At 38.2% G+C, this 19,406-nt stretch overlaps 1 protein-coding gene across 1 annotated transcript; it reads left to right on the top strand.

The window, feature by feature from the left end:
• The first annotated feature begins 662 nt into the window (after positions 1–662).
• Positions 663–13,810, top strand: ABHD10 (abhydrolase domain containing 10, depalmitoylase). The gene is made up of 5 exons (XM_037525575.2): positions 663–843; positions 2,195–2,378; positions 7,067–7,178; positions 7,524–7,661; positions 12,005–13,810. Exons 1-5 carry the CDS (start codon positions 702–704, stop codon positions 12,335–12,337), a joined length of 909 nt encoding a protein of 302 aa, XP_037381472.1. The 5' UTR covers positions 663–701; the 3' UTR covers positions 12,338–13,810.
• Positions 13,811–19,406: the final 5,596 nt, after the last annotated feature.

Here is a 19,406-nt window from a genome sequence, read left to right as displayed (position 1 = left end):
GTATTTACAGCACAAATTAAAATTGTCAGGGGGGCCTCCCTGGTGGTGCAAGGGGTTAAGTCTCAGCACTATGAAGCTATCCACAGCCACTGCAGCACAGTTTGACCCCTGGGCCAAGGAACTGCCCCACATGGCACAGCTGACCTCTCCTGTCTGCCTTCTGCTCCCCTCAGCAGTGTATTTTAGTAGATCTGCCTGTTCTGCTCCCCAGGTGTTGAATCCTCTCACCTCCCAACACCTCCACCTCTGGCCTACACCCCAGCTTTTTATGCATAAAAAAATAAAATCAATCTTAGAAAATAAATAAAAATAAAATTGTCAGGGGGTAAGAACCACTTGAAAAACAAGAAGCCTAGAATTTTATGCTTTCGCTTCTTAATATCCTCGGGATGATGAAGATGGTTTCCTATGTAGGAGCGTTGGATACAACTCCCCTCTGGCTTCCAGCACTGGGAGAGCCATCAGCCCACTGAGTAAGTATCTTGAAGGAGGCCACACAAAACATTCCAAAACATGACAAAAATCAACTGCCCAATAAGCGATAAATCAAGAGCCGGAAGCTCCGCGCACGCGCGCCCTCTGGTGTCCAAACGGTTTAAGAAGCTGTTAGCAAGTCCCACCGGCCTGCCGGCAGCGCATGCGCAGTCTCGGATGCTGGGCGTCTCCGTAGGTCACAGCGCGGCGCTAGGGCAGCTGGGAAGATGGCGGGTGTGGGCCTGGTGTCTGCGGCAACTTGGATGCCTTGTCGAGGGTGGGGCCGGGCGGCCGTGTCCTTCGGCTTCCAGCGCGGCCTCAGCGCATTACTTGAATTGAAACCGGATCGGGCGCCACGGTGGTTCCCAGGTCAGTGTCCGATAGGTGGGAGAAGGACGCGCTCTTTCGAACTTTCTGCGTTCCGTCTTTCCCTGTCCAATACGTTTTTTGGCGCCCCATTCAAAACTTCTCTTCACCCATTTTCAGTCCCGCAGTTGCAGGCGCCCTCGGCTCTTTTGGTGAAGGCTGGGAGAACTCTGCCGCGGCCTCGGGTACCCTGGGCACCCCGAGCCCTTGCTGGCGTTGTACCTCTGCAGTTGAAGGATCCTGCCCTCTGCTTGTCTCCCGTACATGAAGGACAAACACTAGGAAAATTTAAGATGTGCATTTAACGAGTTTGATTACTAGTTGTTTTTTCTTTCCATGCGACTCTAAACGCTTTGCAGACCGTGACTCTGTTAAGGTACTTAGATTTGCTTTCTCTTGAGAGCATTTACAGTATGAACACGTTCTTTGTGAAAGTATTGAAAGTCATCAAGCATAATTTCTAGTTTTGTCTTCTCGATTCTCTATTACAGTGAAACCATAATCACTACTCTGCAAAGGAAACTAGCGTTTGGACCAGAAATCAGAGCACCTGGATAGTTTATTTAGTGTGTGTGTGTGTACATTTGTATATAAACACACACATATATATATACACACATTTCAGAGAAAAGATTACTGCCATTTAGCAAGGCAATAGAAAATTACTTCTGCACTAATCAGTTGACGCAAATGCCAAATATATGTATGGTCTGTTTTTCTGAATTCAGATCTTTTAGTTTTGTTGTGTTCACACCCTTGCCATGCTGTTGGGATGGTGATGAATGTCGTACAAATACGCTTTATGTTGAGTTTTGAATTTTAAACATGTAATCAGTTTAATTCGAATGTAATTATGCACAACCAAAAGACATGCCATATATGAGCAGCTCTGGCAGAACAAACTTGTTTCTGTCTCCCAGACCCAAAAGTAGAGGATGTGAAAACTCCTCAAATATTAAAAAAATTAAAAGACAAAGTCTCACTAGAGAGCACTGAAGTTAGAGTAGGTAAGTCTGAGTGTTGACCCATGGTATCAGTCGTGTTGACTAGACGACCGTTAGGATAGATATAGCAACAAGAAAACATTTTTGATAACTCCCCATCTTCCCTTTCCTTGAAATTTACTCCTCGTGTCTAATTTGGAAGAATCAAGATTAGACCCTGCTGAATTTGACATGATTTTAAAATATAAAGGCTTGTGGCTTTATACTTATCTGTTTTTGTTTTTCCTATTAGATAGAAATAGTATTTGACTTCAATTTAGTGAGTTAAAGAAGTTACTATTGAAAATATATGTGGTTTTCAAAAAACTGTACTTGCAAAATATAGTTTATGTTTTGTATGTTTTGTTTAGCTTGCAGACAAAAGACATCACTCTCTTTCCTTAGTCGACCAGACCTTCCAAGCCTGGCTTATAAGAGGCTAAAAGGCAAAAGTCCAGGAATTATCTTCATCCCTGGCTATCTTTCTAATATGAATGGTACAAAAGCATTGGCTATTGAGGACTTCTGTAGATCTCTAGGTCACGCCTATATAAGGTAGGAACAATACATTTCCAAGAAAATATTGCTGCCATTTAGCAAGGCAGTGGCAAATTACTTATGTTCTAATCAGTTGAAGCAAATGCCAGCACCTTTATTCATTAATTTATTTTAATGGTCTGTAACTTTTGTCTTAAATTAATTTAGGGTTCTTGTAATCCACCCTTTGGGGACTTAGGCAATTATTTGACCACTGTTTATATCTTATTTTCAAAATATGTACTTTAAAATAATATGTATTTTTTAACATTGTAAAATTAATATTGTGCAGTTCACCTTTCCACTGAATTTTCTCTTTCCGCTCATTTCTGAAATCTGAATATGTATAAGCATAAATAAGAATATGTGTTAACTGAAACTTCATTTCACAATATTTCTTAAACTTATTTTGGTAAAATGACATTTTATATTTGTACATTTAACATTATTTATTTTATACCTAATTTGCCAGGAGAGATAGTATAGTTTAGTAGAAGAACCCTGACCCAGAATTCGAGAAACGTGGAATCAATCATAGCAGTGACTGCGATAAGATAGGTCATTTATTAAACACTGGACCTATTCTTTTTCATCAATAAAAAGGAGGTTAAACCAAAGACAGTTTGTGAATTCTTTTCTAACACTAACGCCTAAAAATCTATCTAGATTTCTAGAAGAGTAATTTCACTTAAAATTTCTAAAAAATATAACTATCATAAAACTTAGACTTTAAAGATAATTTTGATACAGCCCTGTATTTGAGGACTTTTAGACTCAACAACAGTGTCCTAGCAGTCTCAATACCCGCAAAGTCCCAAATCCCAAATTTGAAATTCTGTTAGGAATAATTGAGAGAATACCAGCCCTAAAACTTATGTTTTACATTCCTGACTCTAATTCTGTCTTATTTTCGGCATTAAAAGGGATATTAAAAAACCATTTTCATTCAGGCATATATGTACCATAAGTTTGTTAACTTAGCTGAAATTATGTCAATTATATGGATTGAAGGTTATTTCCCTTTTACCAAGTTAACTGAATTCACTTTCATGTTAGAATTCTTAAAAACTGTTTTGACTTAATTGTGAAGACTAAAGTAATTTTTGCAATTAGGCTTTGTAGTCACTCTACTAAGGATCTTTTAATACGGGTGGGGAAACACAAGACAAAAATCATGATATGTTAAGCAGAAGGACTCAGCAGAATGTGACTGTGTCAAAAGAGTGGTAGTATACTTAATTGTGTGAGGAGAGAAAGTAAATCTATACCTTTAAACCATACAATGTTGTGAGCTAATGTTACCACAAAAAAAAAAAAAAAAAAAAAAAAAAAGACGAAGAAGACTTTATAAAGGGACAGTGAAAAAGTTTGGGTAAAAAGGAAGAACAGTCCAGCTAGAGGGACTGCCCTAAGTAAAATATAATAGAAATATAGTCATCATTCTTCCTTTTTGTCCCCCAAAAGAATTTGAATAGAGAAATCACCATTTTACCAGTTCCTGAATTTAAATGGAGGCTATGAAAGCTAAAATCAGTTCCTAACTCCCTAGAAGATGTGCGTTTTTTGCATTTTGGATGCATATGAAATACATTTTCTTTTTAAAGGTATGTTAAATACTCATTAAATCATAATGTGCTTGGACTATTTAGTGGTACTATGTTAATATGTAAAATGTCTAGGCCTTTACTACAAATTTTAAATTTAATAAGGTTCCTTTTTATTTGCTCTTGTCATTGCAATCTAGTCACTATTGATTGCCTTTACTTCGTTATAAGAGATTTTATCATCTGTTTATATTCTGTTTCTTTACTTTCATTACGATTTTGGTTATAAAGTTTAGATCTTGAGTGAGGAAATGATCAGTTTTGTCCATTATATAAGAAAAGGTCCAAACAGCTGTGTGAAAATGGTTTCTAATGTCCTGTGACCATGCCTAAAATAAGGTAAAGTTAGAATTTAGGAATATGATTTGTGTTTTTAGGGCTGGTATTCTCCCATTTCTAATAGAATTTTAAATTCTCGAGTTGGGACTGTTGAGTGTATTGAGAATTCTAGGATAGTGACTCTGTGTCTAAAAGTTCTCAACTGGTGGTTGTATCTGAATTATCTTTGTGTCTTGTGTGGTTAGTGTTCAACAAGAATGACATATTTTTCACTTGTAACCTATTCATATTATTAAATGTTTGTATTTTCCTTAATGAAAGGGTTCTCTATGGATTTTGTATGACTACCATATATTTGGACGGCAACTATAAAAAATGCAGCAAGTAGAGGTGTCTGCCCACTCAGGGGAGAGCAGGGAGGAAGTATTAGCTGGTCTCTTTCCTTCTCTTTCCCTGGTCTGTCATCTGTTTCCCCTGTGATTTAGACTACAGCATTTGTCTTATTACCCTGTTTTCTAAGGATTCAAACTCAGTGCACTTAATACTTAAAAAAGAAAATTGAAATTTCACTTTTCTTCCCTCACTTATCAGTCTCTTATCTCTAAGAAAATAGTTGCATGCTATATGTCACATGTATTCTTTCATATACACTGAAAACACTAGGGTTTATTTTCATCAGATTTTAAGAATCAGAAAAACATGAATGCTTTGATTTTTGCTTTCTACTTCTCTTAATTTGGTATGTATTATAATAGTGTGTGAGGTTCGCTTGTTAGCCACCATGAAGAATGCAGAGGCAGAGAAGATAACAGCATTTCCCTTCCAGGATCTTACACTCTCACAGGAATCATATACACACAGAAAAACTATCTTATAGCACAGGGTATAATAAATTGCTTGTGACTGATAAAAATGAATTCACTTGAGAGAATTTTTTTATTTACCTATCCACCAAAAAAAAAAAAAAAAAAAAAAACTTCATGTCTGTTGTCTCAGCAACACCACACTGATAAACGGAAGCCATGGAGCAGGCTACCCAATGCAGGATGCTGCCGAATGAGCAAGATCCTGGCCTTTTTATTGATAGACTAATCATACAGCATCAGTTACATGGGGTAGGAGGACAAAGAGAAAAAAGTTGGGTGAAACTGAAAATGTTTATGTCATCTAGGGCTTCAGAGAAACATGAGTCTGCTGACCAGATAATTCTTATCTGCTTGATGACCAAGTGTTGTAATCAAAACCATACCCCAGGGCCTCCCCGGTGGCGCAGCGGTTGAGCGCTGGGTTGCGAAGCTGCCCGCGGCCTCTGCGGCGCCAGTTCGATCCCCAGCTGCTCCCCGGCCACCTGAGGAGGGTCCCACATGGCGCGCAGACCTCTCCTGCCGCCCGCTGCTCCCCTCAGCAGTGTGCTTCCTTCCTTCTGCCTGCTCTGCTCCCCGCTCTGGCTCTGGTGAATTCTCTCACCCTTCCGCACTTCTGACTGTACCCAGTGCATGTATAAACAAACCAAACAAACAAATAAATAAATAAATAAAGCATGCCTCTATTAAAAAAAAAAAAAAAAAAACCATACCCCAGACCCCTGGCCTTGGTTCCAATCTTATCAATGAGGCATTCCGCTAATCAGCTTCTGGGCCCCTTGTTATACATCAGTCAACACCCCCCACCCCCAACTCCACCCAGGGTGTTCCGGGTCATACCTCATGATGCAGACCCTTCCCAGGGTGATCAAGCTTTCTGCTCTTCATTGATTTGAAAGGTACCTTGTAGGGTTGGGCTCCTGTAACTGATTGACTGGGCAGTTCTGACCTTGTGTAAGAATGCAGAACTGCAGGTAACAAAAATGATGGCCAAACAGGCCACTTAAGTCTAGCACGCCCACACGTTTCAACTAAGCTCTAAGAGAGGTTAATAGTAAAGAAGATGAGACCAGGTATTCCAGGTAAAGGAAATAGTCTGAGGCTTAAAACAGGCAAAAAACATAAACCCTATTTCAGAAACAGCACTTTCATTAGTTTGGCTAAAGCCGCAGTTTCCTCTGGTGAAATGATAAAAGATCCGAGATGACCAGACCACAGACAAGTAATCAAATATATAATATCAAGTAGCAGTATTTGCTAGGAAGACAATAAACCAGGATAAGGAAATAAAGATGAAGTGTAATTTTAATCAGGGAAGCCGTCTCAGGGGGATGTACATTTGAGCCAAAGGCCTGAATAAAGTGAGGGGAACAAGCTAAGTGGGTACATGGAGGTAAAATATTTCCTATAGAGGGAAAAGTTGATGTGAAACTCCTGAGATGGGAATATGGGTGGTGTATTTCATGAACTTCAAGAAGGAAAGTGAGGATATAGGGAAGGAAGGAAGTAAAGTAAGAAACGAAATCAGAGACCTAGAAGTCAGAGTATGATTTATTTTAAAATGTGGATTTTTATTTTAAAAATTTCTATTTAAAAATAGAAACCCTTTGGTGGGTTTGTGCAGGACATGGTTTTTGTTTTAAAAGAATCGCTGAACTGAACACTGCATAAAGAATAGACTACCATGGTGAAAAGTGGAACAGGGAGACTTACTAGGAGACTGTGTTCATCCAGGTGAGAGTGGATAGTCACTTGCTCCACTCTGGGAGCAATGGAGAGGTGATAAGTGAGCACACATCCTGGGGCTATTTTAAGGCTAGTTCAGTATGCTTTGCTGAAATAAATACTAACTTAAGTGTTTTATTTTAGTGTATTTTGGGCATTAAAATGATGATGAAAGTGCTGTCTTCCTTTAAAATCACAGAAACAAATATAAATATAGACATTTCCCTTTTTCCAGGTTTGATTACTCTGGAGTTGGAAGTTCAGATGGTAACCTACAAGAAAGCACAGTGGGAAAATGGAGAAAAGATGTTCTTTCTGTAATTGATGACATAGCTGTAGGACCACAGGTGACCATTTTTGTTAAATATGGCGATACTAATTAACCACACGATATTGAGCTGTTTCTTTAGATATGAAAATTTATTGAGGATTTTAAATGTTTAACGATCAATTTTGATGTTTGATTTTAACTTGTTCTCATTTCACATTCTCAAAATGTAAGTAGCACTTTACTTTTTATTTTACAAATTTTATTTTTATCATTGAAATGATAAAAATCACTTTAATATCATTAATATTAAAAGTCTGGTAGCCAGTGGATATAAAAGGGGAAAAAGTTCATGTAGTCTATTAAATTACTCTCCTTAGAGACAAGAAAAATCATCTTTAAACTATATAATTTTTATTTTTAGATACTAGTTGGGTCTAGCCTTGGTGGATGGCTTATGCTTCATGCTGCAATTGCAAGACCAGAAAAGGTGGTTGCTCTTATTGGTGTAGCTACAGCTGCAGATGGCCTGGTGACACAGTTCAAACAGCTTCCTGTTGAGGTAAGTCTTAGGCAGTCTCAGTGTATATATCCTCCCTCCCTCCTTCCTCCCTCTTTCTTTCCCTGTTCATGTGTCATTTAACCTTTGATTCATGATGCTGTTCCTTCTTTTGTCTTACTTGCCTTTTGATATACAATCTCTGCCTTCTTTAACTATCTGGTCTCTCATTCAAGGTTCCTTTTCTTCACAGTCCCTGTACTAAATCACTTTGCCAAATATTTGAGCCACATTATGAAATCACATTTTCTTTTTTTTTTTTTTTTTTTTAAAGATTTATTTTTATTTATTTATACAAGCACTGGGTACAGTCAGAAGCGTGGGAGGGTGAGAGAATCCACCAGAGCCAGAGCGGGGAGCAGAGCAGGCAGGACTGAAGCACACTGCTGAGGGGAGCAGCGGGCAGCAGGAGAGGTCTGTGCACCATGTGGGACCCTCCTCCTGTGGCCGGGGAGCAGCCGGGGATCGAACCGGCGCTGTGGACTGCGGGCATCTTCGCAACCCAGCACTCAACCGCTGCGCCACCCGGGAGGCCCTTATTTTTCTTTTTTTAAGCAGAATTTTCTTTGTTAATCACATTTATTTATTTGAATCATCATCATCATCTTTTATGCTTCTTATTTTGTAGCGTATGAGAAATAGTACCTATTCTTATGACTATGTTAGACTTGGTTGATCAATTATGAAACTTTTTTTAGCCTGAAAGCAGCTTCAAATTCTCTCTCTGCAGAGCTCTGCCAGCACACACTCCAGTGAATCAGAATTAGCACACAGGAGATGAGTTACCATTCCTTGCTTGAAGATTTAGTTGGCATTCTTTTTTACTCCTAATTACACCTTTAAAAAAAAAAATTTTCTTTTAGTCACTGGCGTGTTCTTTAGCAAATGATATTTACACAAGAGGTTTCTGAAATAAATTGGAATGTAATTAGTTCATTATACTTCATTATTAGACGTGTGTTTAAGCACTTCAGTTCTCTGAAAAAAAATAATGGATAGTAGCTATTTTTGCGTGGGTTCCCCCCCACCCCACCCCACCCCCACCAATCAGTTGAGTTCTACTTGACTGTCTTTTTTCCTAGGAATCTAGGTATCACTCATGGGACAAAGATCCTGACATACCTTAGGCACAGAATATTAAAGAAAGAAAAGAAGTCTAGAGGAGTGGTTCAGAACAAGTATTCGCAAAGCCTCAGCGTTAGCATTGCCTGAGAACTTGTTAAAAATGCATGTTGTTGAGCTTCACCCAAGAGCATCTGAATTGGAAACTGGGAGTTATGGCCCAGCTAACTGTTTCAACATACACCAATTCTTACCCGCCCCCCATTTCAAAATGTGGAAGAGCAGAATAAAGAGGAGGAAAATAAATAAAATGAAGGGAAAAAAGCATACATGTTGAGTAGTACAATATTACTGAGTTTTACCTTAAGTTCTGCGTTGATACCAGTGCAGTATATCATCTAAGTTTATTCTTAGTTCACATTGTTCTTCCCAACACTGTAAGTAATGACATTGTCTGCATAGTCATTCCTCTTAAGATTTTCTCAGAGCTAAAATTACATAGCTGGTCTCAGTTGCAGTTATCAGCTATTTGTTTTTTATTTGTTTCATTTTCTTTTCCTTGGTTATTTCTCATACATGGTTTCTCGGTGTCCTCATCTGCTAAATTTTCCTACCGTTAGTTGCGTATTTCTGCATCTAAACTTTGGACTCATTACTCCATCATCTAGCTCCATAATAATTGTCAACTCTTTTGGTAGGAAATGTTTTCAGGAACATGACAGATTGGAAAGGAGTCAAAACAGTTTTTCTTAGTTGTTGGTAAAGGACAAGATCTCTCTCTTTTTTTTTTTTTTTTTAAGTGTGTAAGACTGGTAGATATCTCTTAACTAACAAAGAAGATGTGTAGCCTAAAATCATCGCATATCTTTGCTAATCCTAAATTGGTCTAGAAATGATTGTTAACAGAAGTTCCTTGAGCCCTTGTCAAATTAAAAGCATGTGTAAGGAAAGAGCAGCGACTCTCAGACCACTGTCTTTCCCACACAAACATCTAGCTCTAAAAATGTCAGGGGAGCAGAAGTGGTCTTTCTCTTCTTTACCTGAGGGAATATTAAGACCCAGCATTTCTCATTGTCTAGGCACTTGACCCACCTCTTATCTGACTCTAATCATTGCATGTTTTGGACACCAGAGGGCATCAGGCAGGATGCACAGCTGCTAGAATCCAAGTTTCTCAACCACATTGTCTTAATACAATTTTTCTCTTCATATAGAACTTACATATATTGTGTATTTTCTTTGGTTAATGCTGTTTTTATTATTTCTGAACTTTTTGTTTTTGAGGGTTTGGGACATAAAATAGTAAAGTCGAGTTTGTTTTTCAAATGGACACTTATATGCAATGGCAAATAACAGCTAATTTGGGGGCAAGGCTTAAAAACTCAATTATTCTCTCTATCTCAATAAGTAGCCTAGCTTCATCTTATAACCATGAAACTAAGATGTAATTACTTAAATAATAGATTTGGTAATAATCCTTATAATTTGAGGATAACTGAATATCATTTTTGCTTTAAATATTTGGTTCACATGTTTTAATGCAGAGACCGCTATAATAATATGGTCATATTTTATAGTTTTTTTAGAATCTTACTAATTTCAAATCATTTGAAGACATATTTACAGGTATAGCTTTCAAATATACGGTCTATTTGTTAAATCAATAAATCTTTCTGGAATTGAAAAATTTTTAAATATTTTAAAGTGCCTAAAAACATAGATTATATCACACATACTGTATAATTTAAATTTTTTTCTTTTCATATTTTATATTTGCAATAACAGCACTTTAAACATGGAAAAATCAGTATATTTATTGAAAATTTAAATACAAAAATTTTCAAATATGTTTACATTGCCTTTCTTTCCTTATATTTTTCTTTAATTTTGATAGGATATCCACAAATTTTTTCTAGTCAAGAAATGCCGTTCGTGGTATATGGTTGCAAGAGCCCTAAAATTGTATACATTACTGGCTTAGTTTAGTTTGCATTCTTTTTTTACTCCAAATTATCACCTTTTTTAAACATGTTCTTCCCCTTACTAGCATGTTGATTTATTTAGTTCAAATTCTGATATTTTTTCCAAAGAATGTATTATATGCAACTAAATATTTAAGTTTAAAGAGCTCTATGAAAGTAGCCAGAAGAATAGGAATAGTCAGTTATCTTATATTGCTTTTATTGGACTATTATTCAGCCTTTAAAACTTTTTATGGGATTTTTTTAAACCCAGAATATATGAAATATATGTATTAAATAAATAGCTTAGAAAACTGTGTATGTATATTATTTTTATATACATATGTGTGTGATTGTATATGTAAACCAAACACGTACAGAAAAATACTGGAAGGAGATACACCAGAATACTGATGGTTGTTATGGCCATAAGGTAGGATTATAGGTGATTTATTTCTTTTTGTACTTTTTATATTTTCCATGTTTTCTATGTTGAGTATATGTTACTTTATTAGAAAAATTGTTTAATACCATCTGTAATAGAAAATAGAAACTCTTTAAGTATACAGAGGACATCCAGTGCTGCATTTTAAAAGAATAAATTAGAAATTATATCCTTGCTCAATGTTCAGGAAGTATTTGGAAGACTTGTCATCCAAAACGGCGAACAATATTTTTTCTCATTCCATAGGACTCCAGAATGCAAAAACTATGCGTTTTTGTACATTTAGCCTAAAATTGCACATAGATGATTGTTCCAGAATAACCAATGTCTTGTTTTTCATTTTCAGGTCTCTGTTTTATTTTTCTTTCTCTACCCCATCCCCATTTTACTTATTTCTTATGTAGGTGTTTTTAGTTTTATTATACTAAATTCTAAATAATTTTTATTCATAAAATTTGATTTTATATAATGTGGCAAATACCTGGATGTTTGAAAGAATTATTGCACCCCCCCTTTCATTTTTCCTTTTGATTGGGGTGAATGACACCCGATTTTTAAGATGTTATACGATAGAATTAGAAAAGTTGAGAAAATTGGACTCCTAACCACAACAGTTACTACTTTTGAACAATCTGTTTAACTTCTCTAAACTCTAATATCCTCTTTTGTGAAAATAAAATAACAGAATTTTTGCCAGGGTCTTAATGAAATACTGTGTTTAAAATACCTGTCATCACTTTGCACATAATATTTAATTGTCCGTTATTGTTACATATTTGTTATTTCCTTTCCTCTTCCTCAAGTACTACTTTTGATAGATTAAGAATGGTGCATGTTTAATGTTGCATCCTTTTATTTTCCCATTTTTTCCCCAATAGATGAAAAAGGACATAGAAATGAAAGGTACGTGGACCGTTCCAACAAAATACAGTGAAGAAGATTACCAGATTCCATACAGTTTCATTACAGAGGCTGAACACCACTGCTTGTTGCATAGCCCTATTCCTGTGAACTGCCCTATAAGATTGCTCCATGGCATGAAGGATGACATCATACCTTGGCATACATCCATGCAAGTTGCTAACCAAGTAATGAGCAGAGATGTAGATGTAATCCTTAGAAAACACGGTGATCATCGAATGAAGGAAAAAGGCGACATTCATCTTCTTCTTTGCACAATTGATGACTTAATTGATAGCTTTAAACTGTAGTAAAGTAGAATTACATGCTTAGTTGGTATGAAGACTAATAGAGGCAGGTAATTGGAAGAGGGATAACAGATGAAAGACCCTAATACTTAGAAAGCTTTTTCCTCTTAGCTCTGATTTGTAAATATCACATGAGTATTTATTTAATGATGTATTTTCACAGTGATACAAATGGTAAAGAAAATGCCAGCTGCTGTTTGGAGAATTTCCTCCTCCCTTCAATCCTTGATTTTTTTTTTTTTAATCTAAATGTTTCCTACTTTTTATTTAAGAGATGTTTACGTTAGAATGCTTATGTTAACTGTTCCAGTTCATAACAGTATTCTCTTCTACTTAGAATTGCTAATAAAGCTTTGTTTGGTATCAGTGTATATGGAGATTTGTAAAATAACTTGTTATTAAAATGCAGTTCACAAAGTAAAGAAAAATGCTTATTGAAATCTAAAGTAATTAGTGAAAAGTCTGAAACATAATAGAGTTAAAAATAAGGCTATTTCTTTATATATTATATTCTTCATGTTCTATTTGAGCTTGAAATTAAGGTTATCTTTTAAAGGCTTAAAACTTTACAGTGATAGGGCCTCCCTGGTGGCGCAGCGGTTGATTGCTGGGTTGCGAAGCTGCCCGCGGCCTCTGCAGTGAGGGTTCTATCCCCAGCTACTCCCCAGAGGAGGGTCCCACATGGCGCGCAGACCTCTCCTGCCACCCGCTGCTCCCCTCAGCAGTGTACTTCGGTCCTTCTGTCTGCTCTGCTCCCCGCTCTGGCTCTGGTGAATTCTCTCACCCTCCCCGCTTCTGACTGTACCCAGTGCTTGTATAAATAAATTAAAAAAAAAAAAATCTTAAAAAAAAAAAAAACTTTACAGTGATATAAAGGATTTAGGGCATTTCTAAATTTTGTCTTATAGTCATATATTTCAATGGGGCGTTTGATAATGTAGCACTTTGATATTCTAAAGAGGAAAATTTTTTTTTAAAGATTTATTTTTTTATACAAGAACTGGGGTACAGGCCCGATCTGCGGGAGGGTGAGAGGATTTACCAGAGACAGAGTGGTGAACAGAACAAGTTGACTGACGAAATACACTGCTGAGGGAAGCAGCGGGCGAGACAGGAGAGGTCCGCCGTGCCATGTGGGACCCTCGCTGTCAGGCTGGGATCAAACCAGTGCTGCAGAGGCTGCAGACAGCTCCACAGCGCTGCACTCAACCCCCTGTGCCACCAGGGGAGGCCTCTAGAGGAAATTTATTTTTATATATTATTGCCTACCTACAGAAACTATCTTTTTTTTAAATAAATTTTATTTTTATATTCCCCATACAATTGCAACCCCCTTATTTTGACCCCAATCCCTCCCCTCCCCGTCTCCCATCCCCCATAGAGTGTCTCTGGTTCATAGTTTTTTGTTGATTTTGATTTTCACTTTCTTATAGTTATTCATTTTCCTGGTCCCTTATTTAAGTTTTCTAGATTCCTGCTATGAGTGAGACCATCCGGTATTTTTCTTTTTCTTTCTGGCTTATTTCGCTGAGCATGATCCCTTCCAGTGCTATCCATGTTGCTGCAAATTGCATGTGTTTATCTCTTTTGAATGCTGAGTAATATTCCATGGTGTATATGTACCACATCTTGATCCAGTCATCTATTTTTGGGCATTTGGGTTGAGAAACATTACTTTTTTAATATGTATCTTAAGTACAAAAGCTGATTGCCCTCTAAATTAAATGAGTATCTGAAATGTAGTGTTAGTAAGAAAAATGAAATGCAAATTTAGAAAAATTACAACTAAAGTGCACTTATGCAGTAGTCAGCCTTGATATTACTGAGTTGGTGTTTTATTGGCTTTTAAGTTTTGACTAGACTTTATATGGCCTGCTTAGATTATGTGTGTCAAAGTAAAATTTGTATTAATTTGACAACATGACTATATGTATGTATATATGTGTGTGTGCATGTGTGTATGTATGTATAAGGAGCTTATGTCAAAGATTTATTTAACTAATGAAGGAAGCAGCAGATCGTAAGCCTGGTTCAAATGACAATTCAAGAAACATTATAGGTATTGAAGAGAGAATGTTAGGATAAAATTCTAGAGCCTAAAAGAGCTAGCATAGCAGGAATGATTGTTTATCCTCACAGAGACCTGCTTACAAGGTTAGCCTTGGATGGTAGCCAGAAACTTGGATCTTAGGAGAGTTCCATCGCTCCCACAACTGATCAGAGTGACTTGCTCTGCCTAGTCTGAACAAACAGTGTGGTTTGTGCTGAGCACCTGCTCTCCTTCTGGGAGTCTGGAATTTTCATGGGTGTTAAGCAGAGACATCCTAACTTACCAGTTCCCAGTAAATCTCAGTCCTGAGTCTCAAGTTTCTCTGGTGGGCAGTCTCTCCCATGTGCTGTTACAACTTGTTGCTGGGGGAGTTAAGCTCATCCTGTGTGACTCTACTCAGGGAGAATTCTTGGAAGTTTGCACTTTTCTGATGTTCACCACACATGCTGCTTTTTCTTTGCTGATTTGCTCTATAGCCCTTCATTGTAGTAAATTATAGCTGAGTAGCAGTGCAACGATGGGTCCTGTGAGTCCTAACAAATCATTGAATCTGGGGTAGTCTTGAGGACCCTTGACACAAAACAGGTTAATGTCCTACAGGGCAATTAAACTACAATCTGAGTTATCGTCTATACTGGACAGAAGTCATTTACAGATTAAAAATATACAAATCATTTTGTGTGCATATGGTGCCCAGTGCTAGTGTTGGTTGGTATGAGGCAGTAGACCCCACTCTGTCCAGACAATGTTGGGCATGAGGATCAGAAAGCTGAAAAGGAGGGCCTCCCCGGTGGCTCAGCAGTTGAGCGCTGGGTTGCGAAGCTGCCCGCAGCCTCTCAGCGCCGGTTCCATCCCCGGCTGCTCCCCGGCCACCGGAGGAGGGTCCTACATGGTGTGCAAACCTCTCCTGCCGCCCGCTGCTCCCCTCAGCAGTGTACTTAGGTCCTTCTGCCTGTTCTGCTCCCCGCTCTGGCTCTGGTGAATTCTCTCACCCTCCCGCGCTTCTGACTGTACCCAGTGCTTGTATAAATAAATAAATCTTTAAAAAAAGAAAAGAAAGATGAAAAGGAAAGGGTCCCCTGCCCATCAGAGTTTTCTAGGATTAAATATAATAAAAATAACATGCTTAGATATTCATAATATCTATGTAGAGGCAGTATAGCATAGTGATTAAGGATAGAGACCAGAGCTTGGGTTTAAACCCTGTATCACTATTTATTGTGAGTTTGAACAGTTAAACTCTTAAATGATATAAACTTAGACAAGGGGTAAGGATTAAATAAGCAAAACACACCCAGAACTATGACACTTAGAAGCCACTAGCTTTTCACTTTTTATTTGTACTGTGTACAGAGCATAGTCCAGGGAGACACTGGTGGACATGATCTGTGGGGGCCAAGAAAGGTAAGCGGAGGCAAGGGATGAGTAGGGCTTTGCAAGCTGAACTGGATTGGACCTTCTAGAGCTCAGCAAACCATAGTGAAATGTTAGTTGTATGGTATCCTTTAAATGTTCAATAGTTAGAAAAAGGTGAGGGGGAGAAAACTTCACTATCTAAAGGTAGAACACGGTGTTTTAAAATTTAATTTAGCTTTGAAGTAATTAACATTACAAATTCCAAAATATTTTTTAAAATGAAGTTTAGTGTATTCTAGTACATTGTTGTTTTTTTTTCCTATTTTGCCCCAAAGATCTTTTTTTCCCCCTAAAGTCACTCCATGCCATGTATTCAGTGACATGGGAAATATTTGGAGAGCCAGCAGCCCCTGAAAGCCCTGCATTATTTTAAAGGCTGCATGACCTCTCTAAACAAGCTCAGCACATGCAGTGGAAAAGGAGAAGGCAAATACCAGTGAGAGAGGCTGAGAGAGGCCACACAATGTATTTGCTTTTGCTGCATCTATTAAGCTTGAAGGCATTTCCAGACAAATCTAAACAGTATGCTGTTCTCTGAGTAGCCAATAGAGAGGTCTGTGTGGAGAGGAGGAAAAGAGCTTGGGGGGATGCTGAGTTCTATAAAGCAGGGAGGGAGATAGAGCAAGGAGAAAATGACATGCCACATAACCATTCCCAGGGCAGTGCCCAAAGGGAATATGTCAAGTTTTCATTAAATTTGTAACTGCACAAAGACAAAAACAACCTACCAAGAACTCTTTTAAGATTCCCTATAAATACAGATCTAAAGCAAGTTTTTCAGCTTGAAACAGACGTGGTATGCATTACTTGAAACAAGGGGATGCTTTGGTATATTTAGAGAACATACCTGGAAACATGCAGCTAACTTTTTTAAAACCAAATCTATCTTTTGAGGAAATGATCCTTTCTCATGTGGGCTATCCCTTTTGTTGACTTCCAGATTTTTGCTGACATAAACTTCTATTAAAAAAGCTCAAGCAGGTCCTCCCTGGTGTTGCAAGGGGTTAATAAGCACAGCACTATAAAGCTATGCGTAGCCACTGCAGCACACATTAGATCCCTTGCCAGGGAGATACCCACATGGCACAGCAGGCCTCTCTTGTCTTGCAGGCCGCTCCTCTCAGCAGTGTATTTCAGTCTGTCTGCCTGTTCTGTTCCCCACTCTGTCTCTGGTGAATCCTTGCACCCCTCACCTCTGGCCTGTACCCCAGTTCTTGTATGCAAAAATAAATACATCTTTAAAAAAAAAATACTCAAACATCAGCTTCTCAGTGAAGCCTTCCTTACTTATCTTCATCTCTGTTTCCAAGAAGTTTGTTGCTGGGTACTCAGTGCTTTTTCGTGAACAGTATTATGTTCTCTCCTTTTTTGATAAAACTTAATATTTTGAAATACAAGTTTACTTTGAGAACCCTCTCTCAAAAGACCCCTGAGGTCAGGAGTTTTGTTTGCACATTGTTAATGCTGCCCTCCTTGAATCTCTGACCACACCCATCAGCTCCTCCCCACTCACTCACCTTAGGATGTTAATTTCCTCTTGTTCTGACCCTAGCTTTCTTCTCACACTGCTTACTCACTCACACTGAGCAACCTCACCTGTGTGCCTGTTTTTGTTTTTGTTCTTTTTTTGGCTTTATGAATACAATACAATGTGAACCATCTAGTCCTTTTCTTTGCTGTGCACCCTGATGTTGAGATGGGTGATTCTGATGATTGCCTGTGCTGCTCATTCTATGGAGGCTTTGCGCAGACCCAGCGATAGTCTCAGCACAGTGAGATGTGTGGCACATCGGCAGCACTTCCTGGTCCTTGACACAATGGACCAGGAACTTCCAGAAGTCACTGGGCAGCACATGTTTTGTTTCCTTGTTTCTTTCAGATGCAAAGTTGGGCATCGAGATCTAGCCCTTGAATTTCCGCACACCCTGTTGTCAACGCTCTGGATCTCTACCAGTTACACTGAATTTTGACTTATTGGTCTGGACGAACTTCTTGGCCCTTTCTGATGATCTTGGGCATTATGAGGGTCTGGCCAAGATGCCTAGTAAAAGATGGCACTCACCTCCACAGGCAGTGCCAAGGAAGCGTCCCAAGTTCCTGGTTTTAACTACCACATGCATACAGATGATTCAAGTGTATTTCTCCATCCCAGATGAGCTCCAAACCCATAAAACAAACTTCCGAATGAAATAGGACAGACCATAAGCCTCCCAAGTGCAGAAAATCCAAACTTTATTACCTTTCCCACTTTATGTATCCCTCTCATCTACAAGCCCTCTTGCAATAAATGGCCACTACCACCCCTGTGATACAAGCCAAATTTGAGTCATTTGGCCCACCTCCTTTGCCTTCACCCAAATCAGTCTGATGGTTCTCTTTCCCTGTGAAAACTCTCAAACTTGGGCCTCCCCTGGTGGCGCAGCAGTTGAGCGCTGGGCTGTGCGGCTGCCCGCAGCCTCTGCAGCGCCAGTTAGTTCCCCGGAGCGGGTCCCACAAAAAAAAAAAGAAAAGAAAAAAGAAAACTCTCAAACTCTTGCATATAAGTCCAGTGGCAAAGCTGGTAAATATATAACACCTACCTTTTGAAAGATTAAAAAAAAAAAAAAAAGAAAACACCTCAGTAGTGTATGCTATGGCTCCCGGCATAATTTTTCCCATTATAGGTGGTTTCAAGTTATGGCTGTGACCTCACTGAATGTAAGCTGGGGAGAAATGACCGGTAGCATCCTGCTATGTGGTATTTACACAAAATAGACACAATAAACACAAATATCCTCAAAAACATTGGGAATGGTAAAATGTAGCAGAATAAATCAGGAAGCAATCCATTTTGAGTATTTAAGCTTTGTAATATAATTTAAGTGTAAACTTACTTCAGCAATTGCTTATAATGGCTGAGTTTAACAACTGGCTCTCAAAATTATGGAAAATTTAACTATGTTACTTGCAAGCATACTGCTTTATAACACGAAGGCTGCCTGAATTTATAGCCTTCTTAAATAAGCTGCTTCTGCCAGCAATATTCCAGAAGCCCTCCTGCCTCTCCCCATCTATCTGGCAAACACCTCACCCCTTTCACCTGACAAACATATACTCATCTCTCAAGACTTAAATTTATTTCTTTTATAAACTTTCTCCTAACCCCCTCACCTCCTTCTTCTAGATATAATTGTATCTGAGGCCCTTGTTCTTATCACATATTTTTATCACCACCACTGGCTGACATTTATTGTTTACAAGTTTAACTTTGCTACTAGACCATATTGCTATATCTCATTCATTTTTGAATTTCAGATACACAGACCTTTATAAAAGAGGTATTGAAAAATTCACTATAATCTTATAGGTACTCAGTAAATGTAGGGTTAAGCTGATTTCCATTGTTGGTCCCCAGGAGATAAAGTATTTTGTCTCTAAAACTTCTTATGGATTTCTGGACACTTCTGATCTGTGTCTTGCTGTGACCTCCCCCTTTTTGACACTGAATCCTCTCCAAAACTGTGAGTTCAGTTATTCACTTAAGGCACCCCAGATACTTGTTACAATGGGAGGAAATCAATCTTTGAGTACAAAGATTTACAACACACTCTGGGGAAAAAAGGAAGA

Source organism: Talpa occidentalis, unplaced genomic scaffold, assembly GCF_014898055.3.
Source record: "Talpa occidentalis isolate TD23 unplaced genomic scaffold, MPIMG_talOcc4v2.1 talOcc4.4, whole genome shotgun sequence".
In the NCBI taxonomy this organism is placed as follows: Eukaryota; Metazoa; Chordata; class Mammalia; order Eulipotyphla; family Talpidae; genus Talpa; species Talpa occidentalis.
Note: the sequence above shows the minus strand (reverse complement) of the source record. Positions and strands in the feature narration are given on the sequence as shown.

Bases quoted from the DNA above. Each gene is read 5' to 3' on its own strand.
- ABHD10 (XM_037525575.2), top strand. From the start codon at position 702: ATGGCGGGTGTGGGCCTGGTGTCTGCGGCAACTTGGATGCCTTGTCGA. The intron at 2,379-7,066 runs GTAGGAACAATA...CCCTTTTTCCAG, and splicing joins CTAGGTCACGCCTATATAAG to GTTTGATTACTCTGGAGTTG. The intron at 7,662-12,004 runs GTAAGTCTTAGG...TTTCCCCAATAG, and splicing joins TCAAACAGCTTCCTGTTGAG to ATGAAAAAGGACATAGAAAT.